This window comes from Spea bombifrons, chromosome 11 (assembly GCF_027358695.1).
Source record: "Spea bombifrons isolate aSpeBom1 chromosome 11, aSpeBom1.2.pri, whole genome shotgun sequence".
In the NCBI taxonomy this organism is placed as follows: Eukaryota; Metazoa; Chordata; class Amphibia; order Anura; family Pelobatidae; genus Spea; species Spea bombifrons.
The window spans coordinates 33,208,003-33,224,512 of record NC_071097.1 but is presented as its reverse complement, the minus strand read 5'-3'; the positions used below and the strand labels follow the sequence as shown (position 1 = coordinate 33,224,512).

The 16,510-nt window shown below is 39.3% G+C and overlaps 2 protein-coding genes across 2 annotated transcripts; both read right to left on the bottom strand.

Annotated features, from left to right (window-relative positions):
• Nucleotides 1–8,547: 8,547 nt before the first annotated feature.
• LOC128468304 (olfactory receptor 13F1-like) lies at nt 8,548–9,216 on the bottom strand. The gene has a single exon (XM_053449993.1). The coding sequence runs from the start codon at nt 9,214–9,216 to the stop codon at nt 8,548–8,550; it is 669 nt and encodes a 222-aa protein (XP_053305968.1).
• A 1,753-nt stretch (nt 9,217–10,969) lies between these two features.
• LOC128468303 (olfactory receptor 1L4-like) lies at nt 10,970–11,989 on the bottom strand. Its single transcript, XM_053449992.1, has one exon. The coding sequence runs from the start codon at nt 11,987–11,989 to the stop codon at nt 10,970–10,972; it is 1,020 nt and encodes a 339-aa protein (XP_053305967.1).
• Nucleotides 11,990–16,510: the final 4,521 nt, after the last annotated feature.

The window sequence follows — 16,510 nt, the reverse complement described above, 5'->3', positions numbered from 1 at the left end:
TGTCAGAAATATGGTTAGGTGAACATGAAGATGTTCTTTGTGGTGACAGCGTTCCCCTTCAGAATTGTAGGAAACATTTCCCGAGGGTTGAATGAGGACTGAGCAATGAGAATGTCACGGACCGGGTACACAAGTAGGGCAGGAGCCCAGGTGCAGGGGATACTACAGACGGGCGGAAAGAAACAAACAACAGACTGATTGTGATATTATGGTTTGTATTGCCGAAGAGAATATAAACACTCTGGATGGGGCGAACACGGCAGGAAGCCCTCTGGATGGGGTGCACACGACAGGAAGCCCTCTGGATGGGGCGCACACGGCAGGAAGCCCTCTGGATGGGGCGCACACGACAGGTAGCCCACTTGCAGGGCACACGGCAGGTTGCTCACTTACAGGATACTCAGCTTGGGAGTCTGCTTGCAGGACACTCGGCTTGGGAGTCCACTTGTGGGGCGCAGGCCGCAACTCAGGAACAGGAACAGATCAGGTACAGGATCAAAACAGGTAGTCCAGAAACATTAATGTCAAGGCCCAGACTGAAGGGCTGGGCAGGTTTATAAAGGCTGTGTAATCCAGGAAATTAGTTGCAGCTGGACATGTCAATCAGGTCTGAGTGCTTCAGAGTGGCGAGGGCGGCCGCTAGTGATTGACAAAGAAAATGAGCAGCACAGAGTTTAAACAATTCCAGAAAGCGAAGGGTGGAAGGTTACAGAGAATGGTTTATCTATGGACGCTGGGCGGACGCAGTGAGGCTTCCATGTAGAGCATAGCTATAGAGACTTGGGTTAGAAGAGTGACATCGGGTATCTGTGTTCCAGGCCAGCTCTATGGTAAGGTCTGGGGTGAATGGCTCAGCGAGTTGGCTTCCAGGATGATGCAGAGCGTCTCTAGGGGTTGTTCTAGCTGTTGTGATTTTGGGATGGGTCTAGGTTCTCTCCGGGGTCAGTGGCAGGTAAATTGTCAAGTTCGAGCTTTTCATTTAAGGTATGTGGCGTGTGGGATCTCACAATGAGTTTCTAGTGCTGCAGGCTGCTAATGGTTGGAGGAAGGGCTGCAGGGTGAAGGATAATCATGAGCTATTCTCTGGGCCTTGCTTTTGGAGTTGTTCCAATTGTTGACTGCTGTGTCCCAGTCAGGTTAGCCTTTTTGCGATGCAATGAGGATTGGAGAGATGTTTTTTTTTTCCATCTAAATGGGTCTCGAGGTGGGGCTTCATCTCATGGATGTGTTGCGGGCAGAGCCGGCCTTAGGCGTTGTGGCGCCCTGTGCGGACTACTCCTCTGGCGCCCCCCCTCACTACCCCCCCTGCCCCTTCAAACTACCCGCCCTCTCTGCCCCTTTAAACTATCCCCTCTCAAACTACCCCTCCCCTCTACCCCTTCAAACTACCCCTCCCCTCTGCCCCTTCAAACTACCCCCCCCTCTGCCCCTTCAAACAACCCCCCCCTCTGCCCCTTCAAACAACCCCCCCCCCTCTGCCCCTTCAAACAACCCCCCCTCTGCCCCTTCAAACAACCCCTCCCCTCTGCCCCTTCAAACAACCCCCCCCTCTGCCCCTTCAAACTACCCCCCCCACTTACCTTGTTGCCGGAGTCCTGCGGTAAGAGCGGGAGGCATCCGTCTTCTCGCTCTGCCGGCATTTCATGTTGAGCGCCGGTATAGTCCGGCGCTCAACATGAGATGCTGGCACCGCGACGGAGTCACGGAGAGTAAGGGGCGCCGAGCGGTTGCCGAGAACTTCACGAGCAACCGCTCGGCGCCCCTGACTGGGACTTAGATTAAAGCATCGTTTGTTTTTTTTTAAACTTTATTTAACATCAATGATGTTAAATAAAGTTTAAAAAAAAACCAAAAAAAAAACCGATGCTTTAATCTAAGTCCCGTTCAGGCGCCCCTGCAACCATGGCGCCCTGTGCGGTCGCACAGGTCGCACACCCCTAAGGCCGGCCCTGGTTGCGGGAGCTGTGAGTTCTGCATTTTCATGGGATGGTTAACAGAGGAGCATTCCAGGAGGGGTTGCCTGTGATTCTGGATAACACAGTCCCCATTATCTTCACACATGTTTTTTTTAGATTTGCATTCAAGCTTTTTATTTTTTTTGAGGGTGCTAATAGAATTGGTTTTCGTGAATTTGTTGCAAGGTTGCAAATTTCAGGTATTTACATGAGACCTTCTACAGGTCTTTAAGTAGAACACAGGGGATCGTTTCCTACTGGGGAAATAGTGAGTGACATTTCTCTCTTTAATCCTCCAAAGGTTGGTTATAAGTACTTAAAAAGAACAAAGCAGGATTGATAAATCTCTTCTCTTGTGTGTAGTTTCCTCTACACTGAGCAGGTTAGTACAGAAATGTAGATTTTTTACATCTGTTAATTGTGATGTTAAAGGTGCTGTTCCATTAAAACAAAATGTAGAAGGGGTATCATTTCATTACTTCCTCTGAAGGATACATTGCATGAAAATAACACAGACATTGTATTTCAGGTTACAACAACTTATGCTATTTTTGTGCTAGATTACAATTAAATATTACTGAAATATATGAATAAGACAGAGAAGAGGACTGACTTCCGATGGTGACCTAAGAGGACGTATGGTTCTGTTAAGTAGTTTGAGTTGCGTTTTAAATTCTGTAAAATTATTTTGTTATTTTTGCCTCATTTAGCCATTTATCTGGAATGGAAGCACAAGAGATCTCACTATGATTTATTTTTTTGGACATGAGTTCAGAGCGAGGCCAAGATTGTGTTGTAAATCCACACTATTGTATAAACATGATAGCACTGGTCTTTCTCTTCTCTTTGAATTTGTAAAACTAATTTAAAAAATGTAAAAAAATAAGGCAAAATGTACATCAATAAATAATTATTTCCGGTTAAGGCATTCAAAAATACTAGGAAATCTTTTTTTTTAAATGCAATACATCATACATAGTTACATAGTTCATAAGGTTGAAAAAAGACCTAAGTCCATCAAGTTCAACCCTTCTACCTAACCTTCCTATTCTTGATCCAAAAAAAGGCAAAAAAACCCTAATTAAGCTACTTCGAATTCTGCCATTAGGGGAAAAAAATTCCTTCTTGACTCCAAGAGGCAATCGGATTTCTCCTTGGATCAAGAAGCTCTAAAATATTAATGTTATTCTATTTATATCCCTACGTTCAGCAACGTAGGTGGAACAGCACCTTTAAGTGAATGCAGGCATTTTTAAGTTTTTTTATATATGTTTTGTATGTCACAAAGCTTTGAGTTACATCAAAAAGCTGTTTTAAACAGAAAAATACTTTATAGATGTATTTAATATGGGCTTGCTGGTAATTTAAGTGTTATTTTTTATTAACATAGATATCTTGAAATCTAACATCGTCATGTGCAACAAAAAAACATTTAATTCCACTGTGACCACTTTGTTGCAGCTTTAGTTTTTTTCATTATATGATTCACAAACAAAATTAAGGAAATTGTGGCAAAATATTAAAGACATGCTCAAAATAATTAGGTTCAATGGTCAAGAGCTAATGAGCTAGCTATAATAAATATAAAACATGATTTAGCAGCACAGGGGACACTATGGATACTACTTGAAACTTGGTCATTAAAGTGTCTTCTCCTCCTCCTCTCTGTATATTCTCCAGTACTGAGTACCTACTTTGTTGTTTTGTGCGCCATTTCAAATGTTTTATCTTTCATTTTGAATTAAAATAAGGAAGAGTTCAATTTCAACCACTTCCACCAAGGTCAGCCATCCATGTCAGAAAGATCACGGATGGTTGAAATAGCACATGGGCATGATCACTTTATTATGTTACTGGTTAGGTTTTCCTTTTTTATTATTGTTGCTTAGGGTTGACCATAAATGGATTTCTCTTGTTTTTTTTTTTTTTTTTTTAACAGAATGGTTCTGATAAACAGGTCATTAGAAGAAGAGTTTATTCTGCTGGGATTTTATGAATATGAAAACCAACAAATCACTTTATTATTTTTGTTCTTGACTGCGTACCTCTTATGTGTGACAGGGAACATGTTCTTGATTGTCATCATCTTGATTGCTCCTCATCTGCATACTCCAATGTATTTCTTCCTGGGTAATCTGTCTTTTGTGGACATCTGCTGCACCTCACTTATATTACCAAGGTTGATGCTTTCATTCCTGGACATGAGGTCAATATCATTTTCGGGATGTATGCTACAATTATACCTATTTATTGGCTTTGTGTGCACTGAATATGTTCTATTGACTGTCATGTCGTATGACCGGTATGTGGCGATCTGTCACCCTCTACATTACTATGTCATTCTCAATAAAAAGGTCTGTGTTTTACTCGTAGCCATGACATGGTGTATAGGTATGTTATCCCCAGCATCTGTAATTGTTATTGTTTCCAAGCTCCCTTTCTGTGAGTGTCATGAGATAAATCATATATTCTGTGACCTGATGCCTCTGTTACAGTGCTCTTGTGGGGACATTTCCAAACTAGAAGCTTTAATATTCACTGAAGGGATTCTTGTGGGTTTCCCCTCCTTCGGTCTCACTGCCTCTTCATATATATCCATCGTTGTGGTCATCATGAAGATCCGTTCAGCTGAAGGAAAACGCAAAGCCTTCTCAACTTGTTCCTCTCACGTCACCGTGATTACCCTCCTTTATCTTTCACTCTTCAGTATGTACTTCCAGCCTCCTTCGCGTACTTCTCTCACCACATCTAAGGCTGTGTCCCTTTTAAACGTCATGGTGATTCCAATGCTAAACCCACTCCTATACAGTTTGCGTAATAAGGAAGTGAAACTAGCTGTTAAAAGACTTTGTAGAGTACAACAAATGGTGACAAATCAGTCTTAACAGTGGTTATACAGTATGTATGTTCTGAAGTTCAAGTTCTAAGATCCAAATGTTCAAATTCCATTCTGTACATTGTTGTCAAACGAATTCCCCCATCTAACCCCTTTTAATCTGGTACAGACTGTACTAGTCACTTCAATGGCTCTCTATACCCCCTGACCCTGACATACAGAGCTCTTAACAGCTGTATACCACCTATATCCCTTCTCTTATATCCATATACTCTTCTAACCACCCTCTTCATTCATCCCATGACTTCTACCATTATTACCTCTTCTTACTTGCATTTTCAGGGTTTCACCCATCCGTTATCACTTATCTGGAATTCCCTACCCTCGTTCTGTAAGACTTTCTCTTAATGTAATTTTAATCACTCACTAAAAAACCCTACTTATTCAGGGAAGCATGGAACCTTCTCTCCTAATACCCTCAATTAGCGTCCTAAATCAGCCATCCATCATGCCCACCTGCAAGATTAACACAGAGCTCTTCATTTGTTTGTATTGGTTCCAATTAGACTTGTGGATTTGGATTCATACAAATTTCAATCTCTCACTTGCTCTCCACACACTCTCATTCCCTCGCTCTCTCTTTCTCACTGTCTTCCTACCTTCTCCGCCGACCACTTCAGTCCCCTTTTGTAACAACTTTACGAAGTCTGCCGGAACTGTGTAAACAAATGTGATACCATGTAAAGTAAAAATATTTCAAATTAAAAGTGCATATTTCTATATCATGCTCTTAGGTTTCATAAATGTGTGAAAACGGAGAATAACAACAGGGACTATAAAATATTAAGCGTATCAAGGCGACAAAAAAAAAAAAAAAGGTGCGAATAAAGAAATGATGAGCAAACTCAAAAGATCAGTGAAACTAGCATGACATGGAAGAAAAGACCAAATCTTATTTAACTAAGCACTAGACACCAGACGTGTGTGCAAGTGGGTCAAAAACCATTCAGACTAATTTCTTAGTGCGTTTTTGGCCAATTTGTTTTCAGGCAATGAATTGCATTCCCTGCCCATTGGGATTGCCAAAAATCCTCCAATCGGGGGAGAGAAAGCTAAAGTGTTGTTATTTTGTCTTTACTTGAACTTGGGGCTATATGGTGGGTTTGCTGGGGATGACAGGCTGAAGAGAAGATGAGCTACATTCACAGACTCAATGCAAGTTGAGAACAGTCTGTACTATGGAGTTTAAGCTAAATAGTTGCTTATGTGTGAAACAACAATACTGAAGAGCTATTAGCCTTACAGCCTTTCTTTCTGGGTAATAGGGGTAATCTTGTGGGTTTCCCCTCTTTTGGTCTCACTGCCTCCTCCATCATCGGGGTCATCATGAAGATCCGTTCAGTAGAAGGAAAACGCGAAGCCTCCTGAACTTGTCACGTCACCGTGATTACCCTACTTTATCTTTCTCTCGCCAGCATTTACTTCGAATACTTCTCTCAACACATCAAAGGCTGTATCAATTTTATATGTCATGGTGATTCTAATGCTTAACCCACCGATTTACAGTTTACGGAATAAAGAAGTGAAAAGAGCCGTTAAGAAACTTCACAAATTATAACAGAAAGTGGCAAATCGGCCAGGACTATATAGTTATATTCCTTGTGACTGTATGTCTCTATAGTTCCAGACGAGACATATTTAAAAATAAAAATGTATATTTCCATATCTTGCGCAATTAGGCTTTATAAATGTTTGAAAAAGAAGAATAACAAAAAAGGGAAGAAAAACCATTAAGATTACTCAGAAATAATATTCATTTAACCAATGTTCTTTAAATTCTGTGAGCTAAAATAGTCTGGGTGGTAAAGCATTGTGAGGTTGGGGGTTCTATGTTTGCTTCACATGCTATCATGTATGTGTTTCACTTACGTTCTCATACCCCACTCATTTTACCCGTACCTCACTCATTTTACCTGTTCATGATCAGATCATTTAATTGCATAAGAACAAGTTCATTATTTTTTATTTTTTTTTACGGGAGTAAATGAGCCCAATGGCAACTCATAAAATTTAAAGTTGCGACGGTTCACATGAACTCAAGAGCAACTTGAATGCTGATCAATATTTGAATTGTTTTTCGAGTTGGTTGTAACCTGTACATGTTCTATGATATTGTTTGATATTCTATAAAGCTTAAGCATTCGCTTATATATGTATATCTTGTTCATGGTTTGTAATAGGTAACAAATGCCTGGTGCTAAGATCCATAGAAAAAAGGAGGAGAAAAAAAAACATTTAAAAAATATGGAGTACATCAATAGTAAATCAGCAATGATGTGTTCACAGATGTATTTTTGTTATGTTATATATATATATATATATATATATATATATATAGATATATAAAATGATAATATATATATATACATATACATATATATATCTAATATATATTATTTAAATTATTTAAATGACTCATTTTATTTATGGTGCACCCATGACCAGAGGCAACTGGGATTTTAATAATGTCCTCAATGCTTAAGAGGTTAAAGTGCCAGGTAACAGGGTTGGAACAGGTGTGTGCAGCAAACTATTGCTCCGACTAGCTTACCATTCTTGGATTTTGCTTTCTAAGGCTACCCACTATTGAATACGAGCAAGTTCCATCTATTTCGGCTGCCGAGTCCTGCTATTGTGTAATTTTACTCCCTTTCTCTTCTGTTCTATGTCTTTTGTATTCCTGATTTTTTTTCTTTCTTTGGTTTTATGTTCAAGGTATTTTGGCAGGTTGTAGATGGAATTTCAGATGTTCAAATATAATGCACTTTTCTACCGCAATTTCCAAAGCAATGAACATTGAAAAACCTTTCAGACCAGATCCCACAGAACACATTGTAAGACATGCATTTAATTGGTTTATAATACATGTAAAAAAATAATAATAATAATAATCACAACCAATGAATGCAACCATATTACAGTGGAGTGTTGTTCATCATACTGCCTCATGGTGAACAATAGAATGGATAAGTCTTATTCACCCATTGGACACCCTGATAAATGAAAGTCTATGGAGGAGTGGACTACATTAGCATTGCCATAAAGCATCAGCTCAGTGTGGTGATTGAGCCGGGAAAGTCACCCAAAATATCACATGACTGACAACAATGGCGGCTCCAGGTCTGCAAATAAAGGGTGTTTATCGGAAAAAACTTAGACAAAACCAGATTTTTGTCAATGCTGTCCGACATTACTGTATACAGTGCTGGGGGGGAGGGGTTTAGGATCTTGTTGAAAAATATTATTTCCATGTAACTATCCTTTAAAAACATTCAATAAAAAACATGTAATTATGCTAAACATAAACACTCTGTATAATTTACTTGTCGGTTTAAGAAGGTTCCAGAATTATATCCCCAGTATATCTTTATGATGCATAGTTTAGTCCACTGATAGTCCCCCCTCGAAGATTAGTGGACACTATAAAGAAGACAAATATATAAGAATATGGCACTTGGTGGAAATCAGGGTTCCACAAATTCAGGAATATGATGCAAAATTCCAAATAATCACAAATACACCGGTGTCTGCATCTCATATTCTTTAATGGGGCTTTCAGCTTTGACCCGAAATTGCTTCCTTTGGCTTGGTGACAGCACACCGGAAAAGATAATTATGTAGATTTACATCGAGAACAATCAGCAACCGTTTTTATTCTTTATAACCAGCAATTTCGAGACCGAGCAGTGGTAACGTTCATTGTGCAGCTTTCCTTCGACCTTTAATAAAACCAGAGTGAGTGGGGATCACTGAAGATCTCGGGCCGAGAGTTACATCAGATATAATTCCAGTTTTTCTCGTGAAAAATGTCCTCACCGCCTTTTTGACTTCTTTGTTCCGCAGACTATATATGAGCGGGTTAAGCGTAGGGATGAGGGCGATATACAACACAGCAAAGAACTTGTCTTTCTCCAGAGATGACACAGACGCGGGTCGAACGTAAACCGATATCATACTTCCGTAAAAAAGGATAACAGATGTCAGGTGCGATGTGCAGGTAGAAAAGGCTTTACTCCTCCCAAACGCTGAATTTATTTGGAAAATCGCACTTACGATGCGCACGTATGAAACTAAAGTCAACATGAAGGAGCTCATGCCGATGAGTAGGCACTCGATGAGTACGACCGTTTCAATGGTCTTTGTGCTGCTGCAGGAAAGCGTGAAGAGAGCGCGGAGATCGCACGAAAAGTGGTTAATGACATTCGATTTGCAAAAATCGAACAAGGATATGAAATGGGAAAACGCGGCGTCTACAAAGCCAAGTATCCAGGAGGTCGCACAAAAAAGCAAAAGGCAGACCTCTCTGTTCATGATCTGCGGATACCGCAGGGGTTTACATATAGCGACGTATCGGTCGTAAGCCATCGCCGTGAGCAACAGGAATTCCGTACTAGCAAAGGCAACAAACAAATAAAGTTGCGTGAAACAGCCGACGAAGGATATTGACGGGTCTCCCGATAAATAGTTGGATAGCGCTTTTGGAATGGTCACCGAGGTGTACGTGATATCAACGAAGGACAGATTACTTAGCAAGAAGTACATAGAATTGTGGAGGTTGGGTTCAGAGAGAATCACGGCGATGATGAGGAGGTTACCTACGATCGTAATAAGATACATGATAAAAAATGATAATATATATATATATATATACATATACATATATATATATATATATACATACATATATATATATATATATATATACATACATATATATATATATATATATATATATATATATATATATATATATATATACATATACATATATATCTAATATATATTATTTAAATTATTTAAATTACTCATTTTATTTATGGTGCACCCATGACCAGAGGCAACTGGGATTTTAATAATGTCCTCTATGCTTAAGAGGTTAAAGTGCCAGGTAACAGGGTTGGAACAGGTGTGTGCAGCAAACTATTGCTCCGACTAGCTTACCATTCTTGGATTTTGCTTTCTAAGGCTACCCACTATTGAATACGAGCAAGTTCCATCTATTTCGGCTGCCGAGTCCTGCTATTGTGTAATTTAACTCCCTTTCTCTTCTGTTCTATGTCTTTTGTATTCCTGATTTTTTTTCTTTCTTTGGTTTTATGTTCAAGGTATTTTGGCAGGTTGTAGATGGAATTTCAGATGTTCAAATATAATGCACTTTTCTACCGCAATTTCCAAAGCAATGAACATTGAAAAACCTTTCAGACCAGATCCCACAGAACACATTGTAAGACATGCATTTAATTGGTTTATAATACATGTAAAAAAATAATAATAATAATAATCACAACCAATGAATGCAACCATATTACAGTGGAGTGTTGTTCATCATACTGCCTCATGGTGAACAATAGAATGGATAAGTCTTATTCACCCATTGGACACCCTGATAAATGAAAGTCTATGGAGGAGTGGACTACATTAGCATTGCCATAAAGCATCAGCTCAGTGTGGTGATTGAGCCGGGAAAGTCACCCAAAATATCACATGACTGACAACAATGGCGGCTCCAGGTCTGCAAATAAAGGGTGTTTATCGGAAAAAACTTAGACAAAACCAGATTTTTGTCAATGCTGTCCGACATTACTGTATACAGTGCTGGGGGGGAGGGGTTTAGGATCTTGTTGAAAAATATTATTTCCATGTAACTATCCTTTAAAAACATTCAATAAAAAACATGTAATTATGCTAAACATAAACACTCTGTATAATTTACTTGTCGGTTTAAGAAGGTTCCAGAATTATATCCCCAGTATATCTTTATGATGCATAGTTTAGTCCATTGATAGTCCCCCCTCGAAGATGAGTGGACACTATAAAGAAGACAAATATATAAGAATGTGGCACTTGGTGGAAATCAGGGTTCCACCAATAACACGAGCTTTGGGTGTAATTATACACAAATTCAGGAATATGATGCAAAATTCCAAATAATCACAAATACACCGGTGTCTGCATCTCATATTCTTTAATGGGGCTTTCAGTTTTGACCCGAAATTGCTTCCTTTGGCTTGGTGACAGCACACCGGAAAAGATAATTATGTAGATTTACATCGAGAACAATCAGCAACCGTTTTTATTCTTTATAACCAGCAATTTCGAGACTGAGCAATGGTAACGTTCATTGTGCAGCTTTCCTTCGATCTTTAATAAAACCAGAGTGAGTGGGGATCACTGAAGATCTCAGGCCGAGAGTTACATCAGATATAATTCCAGTTTTTCTGGTGAAAAATATCCTCACCGCCTTTTTGACTTCTTTGTTCCGCAGACTATATATGAGCGGGTTAAGCGTAGGGATGAGGGCGATATACAACACAGCAAAGAACTTGTCTTTCTCCAGAGATGACACAGACGCGGGTCGAACGTAAACCGATATCATACTTCCGTAAAAAAGGATAACAGATGTCAGGTGCGATGTGCAGGTAGAAAAGGCTTTACTCCTCCCAAACGCTGAATTTATTTGGAAAATCGCACTTACGATGCGCACGTATGAAACTAAAGTCAACATGAAGGAGCTCATGCCGATGAGTAGACACTCGATGAGTACGACCGTTTCAATGGTCTTTGTGCTGCTGCAGGAAAGCGTGAAGAGAGCGCGGAGATCGCACGAAAAGTGGTTAATGACATTCGATTTGCAAAAATCGAGCAAGGATATGAAACGGGAAAACGCGGCGTCTACAAAGCCAAGTATCCAGGAGGTCGCAGAAAGCAAAAGGCAGACCTCTCTGTTCATGATCTGCGAATACCGCAGGGGTTTACATATAGCGACGTATCGGTCGTAAGCCATCGCCGTGAGCAACAGGAATTCCGTACTAGCAAAGGCAACAAACAAATAAAGTTGCGTGAAACAGCCGACGAAGGATATTGACGGGTCTCCCGATAAATAGTTGGATAGCGCTTTTGGAATGGTCGCCGAGGTGTACGTGATATCAACGAAGGACAGATTACTTAGCAAGAAGTACATAGAATTGTGGAGGTTGGGTTCAGAGAGAATCACGGCGATGATGAGGAGGTTACCTACGATCGTAATAAGATACATGACAAAAAATGCGGTAATCATAGGGACCTGTAGATGCGGGATGTTTGAAAACCCTACGAGAATGAAATCAGACGGTGAACTGAAGCTTCCATTGGTTTTCATTTTATACATTTATAGCAATTGGCCTTTTTTCAATATTTATGCCTTGTTCATTTATTTTTTTGGCCGAATTAATTAAAAATAATTCATAATCGTCGTATTTAATGGTAAATGCTCAATGTCTCTCTAGACACCCGCGTAGACGACTTGTAGGCGATACATTTCATCCTCAAGGACGTTATTTATATTCGGTAGACTGGAAAAAAAAAAGTTAATAAATTTCAAATAATATTTTCAGTGTATATTGACAACTTTTACAAGGATTACATAGCGTTACGGGAAATACTAAGGTTGTTTGATATATGGAACCCACATAAATGATTTGATGATCTATTCATGTTCGAAGTCTGTTTTGAAGAGTGGGGTCAATGAGGCAGCCATCACCCCACCACGCAAGATTGCTGCCTCATTGACACCATTGACTCCAATCGCTCATTCAAGTGTATTTCTTTTAAGACCACCTTTTCAGGGAATCCTATCACCGTCTACTGTTGCCTACTCCTAGGTCCATTACCGCTTACTCTACTCTAACATCAGTCTGTATATTTACTCAAACAATCTTTACACTGGGATAGAGTTGTGTAGCTGGCCCACCGCAATATGAAACGTGATATATCACTAAAAATACACCAGCGTTGTGACGCCCAGAGACAAATACTTATTTTTATGAATTTAAGAATTTAAAACAACCAACAATATTGGACTTCCGGCTGTATTTAGGAGACAAAAGTGTTGTTTATGGGAAAAAAAAGAAATTCTAGAAATAGAATGGAAATTTGAGAGGCCATCTGGTACACTGGGCAAATGCCTGGTGGGCCGCTGGCGGACAGCTCCACACACTCGTTCAACCCGCTGCTCCATCAGGAGCTGCAGTGTAAAGCCACTGGCTGGATATGCCCGGCTGCACGCGCTACGTGAGCATGAAAATGTAGAGCGAGGCTGCGCTTATCCAGATGTCGGCTTCACTTACTTCACGAGGCGGCCGCTGGTCTTAAAGTGCCAGTGCCGCCTCTTCCCTTCCAGTCCGGCCCTGCTAAGGCTGTTTGTGGCAATTACCATGTTACAGATAATGCTTTCATTCATCGTGCTGATACCTGTTTACGTTAAGGTGAATGACTTGTCAGTAAGACAACATGATGACAGCGTTAGCAAAGAAACCTAAGACCAAGGATCACATCATTTACTCAGTTTCAATATTTAAGGCTGAATAATGGAACAGTACGGCAAGTGAAGATTAGATAAAGAGCAGAAAGCGCTCTAATTAAACCACTGCACCTAACAACTCGAGATTTGTTTGCATTCTGCATTCAACCGTTGTACACATTCTGTCCATTTTTAATACACAGAAAACATAGAAATGACAAAAAACTTTGCTATAAATGTTCCTATATGTCCAATAGCTAAAAAACATATATTTAACAGTAAAAATTGAACAATAATATAAACACTGAAATGTTATCTCATAAACAAGAGCATATATTTCCCTAAACCACATATGCTTCTACATACTGTATGTGACCTTTAGCGTAATACATACTTGACCTTTAGCGTAATGCAAATGCCATGGAATTGTGGTGGAACGGCAACTTTACGCCCTTATTCTGGATAAGCAAGGTTATTCCTCCCCATTAACTTGTCACAGATTTAAGTTTCGGGTTGAGGGCAGCCTTTGTAAGAGCGAGGCAAGCAGACGGTAGAGAACTTCAATGAAGGAAATTGATCAGATTTTGCTAATTCTTCCACCATAGGACATGAATATGAGCTTTTATAAGGTGACTTTTTAAGCAATTACTCTGATCGCCAAACCACAAGCTATAGATATTTTCAACAAATTTCTAAAAATTCTGACCTTGACTCTGGTTTAAATAGTGACTACGAGAGGACCTGGGGTAGCCTTATAATTAAGTTGAAAACTTAGTTTTTATCATAGGCAAATAAAATAGGGAAAGACAAAACTAGAAATGGTATAGGTTAGGTATAGTTACTATAGTAGATCAGGCTTTTGTGCAATTTTCTTTTGGTGTGTATATAACTTATATATATATATATATATATATATATATATATATATATATATATATATATATATACAGAAATTAGGTTTTCTTTTGTTTTCTCCTCTTATTTTATTTGGCTATAATCAAAGTTACATTTTTACCTTAAGTAGCAGGCTGCTCCAGGTTCTCTCTTAGTTAGTTATTTACGCTCAGCATTAGACCTTTACATATCGGTCAGTTACAGGTTAATTAAATGGTGACCCCCAAACTTTAACAATGATGAAACATTGTAGCCCAGCGATATCTTGGTGATGCTATAGGAGACCCAGCAGAATAAAGCCATACAATATAGTTATTTTATAGATCAATGTTTCAAACAGATTGAAAGTCTAAAACAAATTCGACACCGTTACACACTTGCATTATTATTTCAAATACTGAAATTTAGGATTCTTTGCTTAGTAACTTATCTCCAGGAGCCTAAAGTGTGATGATAATTGGATCAATGGTCCCATTGAGACACTAGAAATGGCGCCTCTTTAAGCCTTTAATTGTATGACCTGTTTAAGGTTATAAGATTCCAGAGGCTAAGCCGACGATCTTCCCTCCCAAGCCCTGATTCGTTTGACCTTCTAATGGCGTGACCTTGGCTAAAAGTACCGTACCTTGCAGCGAACAAAATTCAGCTTCGATGAAGAAGGCTGCTCAGATATAACCAACAAAGTCCACTTGCGGCGCCTCTTATTATTACATTTTGTCGTCCCTACAAATCCTCAAGAGACCCTCTCCACTCTTGAGAAAATATCACCAAAGGAGAAACCTAATTTTAATGATAAAAAATATGCCTGTAGTGTGAATGAAAACCATTTTTTTTTCCTTTATCATTTTGTATGAACATTTTACTTTTTTGAATATATTTTTATTTTTTTATTACGAAATGGAAACCATTGCAATAAACATCATAATAGGTAACTTTATCGCGAGCCACAGAAACGATGAAATCTGTTTTTGGTGCATGTTGTGTGGGTAAATATTTTATATTTTTATATATTTTATATATTTTCCCTCTACACAGGTTCCACATGCTAGGTTGATTGGAAATATCCCAAATAGTCTACCCCACCTACTCCTTATTTACCACTTTATCACTGGAAGAAAAATAAATAATAATAATAATAATTATAATATTTTTTCATTATTGCCCACTTTAAACCAGAATCGTTATATTTTTAATTTAAAGTTGATTACAACACAATTGCAAAGCCATTGTGCTATTAGTGCTGCTTTGTGACTAAGCACATTCTTATGCTTTGATCCGTAGGGACACTTTGAAAATGTCAACGCTTTACCACTTGAATTGCTTTAGAAAAATAACACACATTTTTATAAACCTAAATCAACAGTAGTGTAACTTATAGATTCTTTCCATTATCAACGAATTTTCTGTATTTTTCTTTGCCTTTTCAGCATTAAAACGTTGAAGAAAAGCGTGACTAGGTGACCCGCAATGGCCCAACCTGCCATTATGGCAGCATAGATATTACTCTATTGCCAAAGCAGCAACAATGTTTGTCTGCTGGGAAATGTATCTGGATAGCAGCACCCCCTATCCTGATGAGTGTCATGTAATGCATTTATTTGTGTATTGTGTGTTAAAATCATGTAAATACAAATGGACCACTGTTCGGTTTACGCTTATTAACGCCCATGGACTTCAATTGACGTTGATACCTCTTATTGGGCAAATCAAATAAGCTTTTAGGAACACAGAGGTCTCTCCCTCGGAGGAAGAGCCCATTGCGTTTCTGAAAGCTGAGGTCTCTCTCTCTCAGGGAATTTGCCAGGTGGGCCACTGGCCATCAGCACCTAATACTCACTCAGTCTGCCGCTCCGGTGGTAGATCAGGCGGTGCGGTACGTGGCTGCCGGGGGGATATGCCTGGCGTGAGTACAAAAACCATAACAAGCATGCGTGGATATCCTGCCAACAGGTGTACTTTACATCATTTGATAGCTGCTGGCCTTAAAGAGCCAGGGACACCTAATTCTCCCCAGACCAGCCCTGCCGTCCATATTACCACAAGGGTTCCTGTAGTGGTTCTCACTCATCCTTTACCCAACATCAAAGTAGTTTTACCCAATTCACTCAAAGTAGAATAGTCTGCGCTTTCTAAGATTGGTCGTATGACCTCATAGCTGTGTACAAAGAATGATTTTAGAACTTTTGTGATTAAAAAAATCCTAACTACGTCAAATCCCATTTTTAGAAGCAGGTACAGACTTCAGAATGTCCTGGAAAAAGTGGAATTAACAATAGTTTCTACAAATGGCTTTTAAGTCGTTTTCACTATGTGGGAAAAAAAACATTTCTTATTGTTTTTGGGAGCCTCGGCTTAATTCGAGAAACCGGCTTTGCGGCATATTTGCCCCGGAGCGTCACATTAGTTATAGGGTTACTTTAACTCACAGAAAAGGTTTGAATGCACTTTTGTCCTAAAAATAATTCCTAGAAATCGCATATGGATATG

Coding starts and splice junctions, on each gene's coding strand:
- LOC128468303 (XM_053449992.1), bottom strand. CDS start 11,989: ATGAAAACCAATGGAAGCTTCAGTTCACCGTCTGATTTCATTCTCGTA.
- LOC128468304 (XM_053449993.1), bottom strand. CDS start 9,216: ATGGCTTACGACCGATACGTCGCTATATGTAAACCCCTGCGGTATCCG.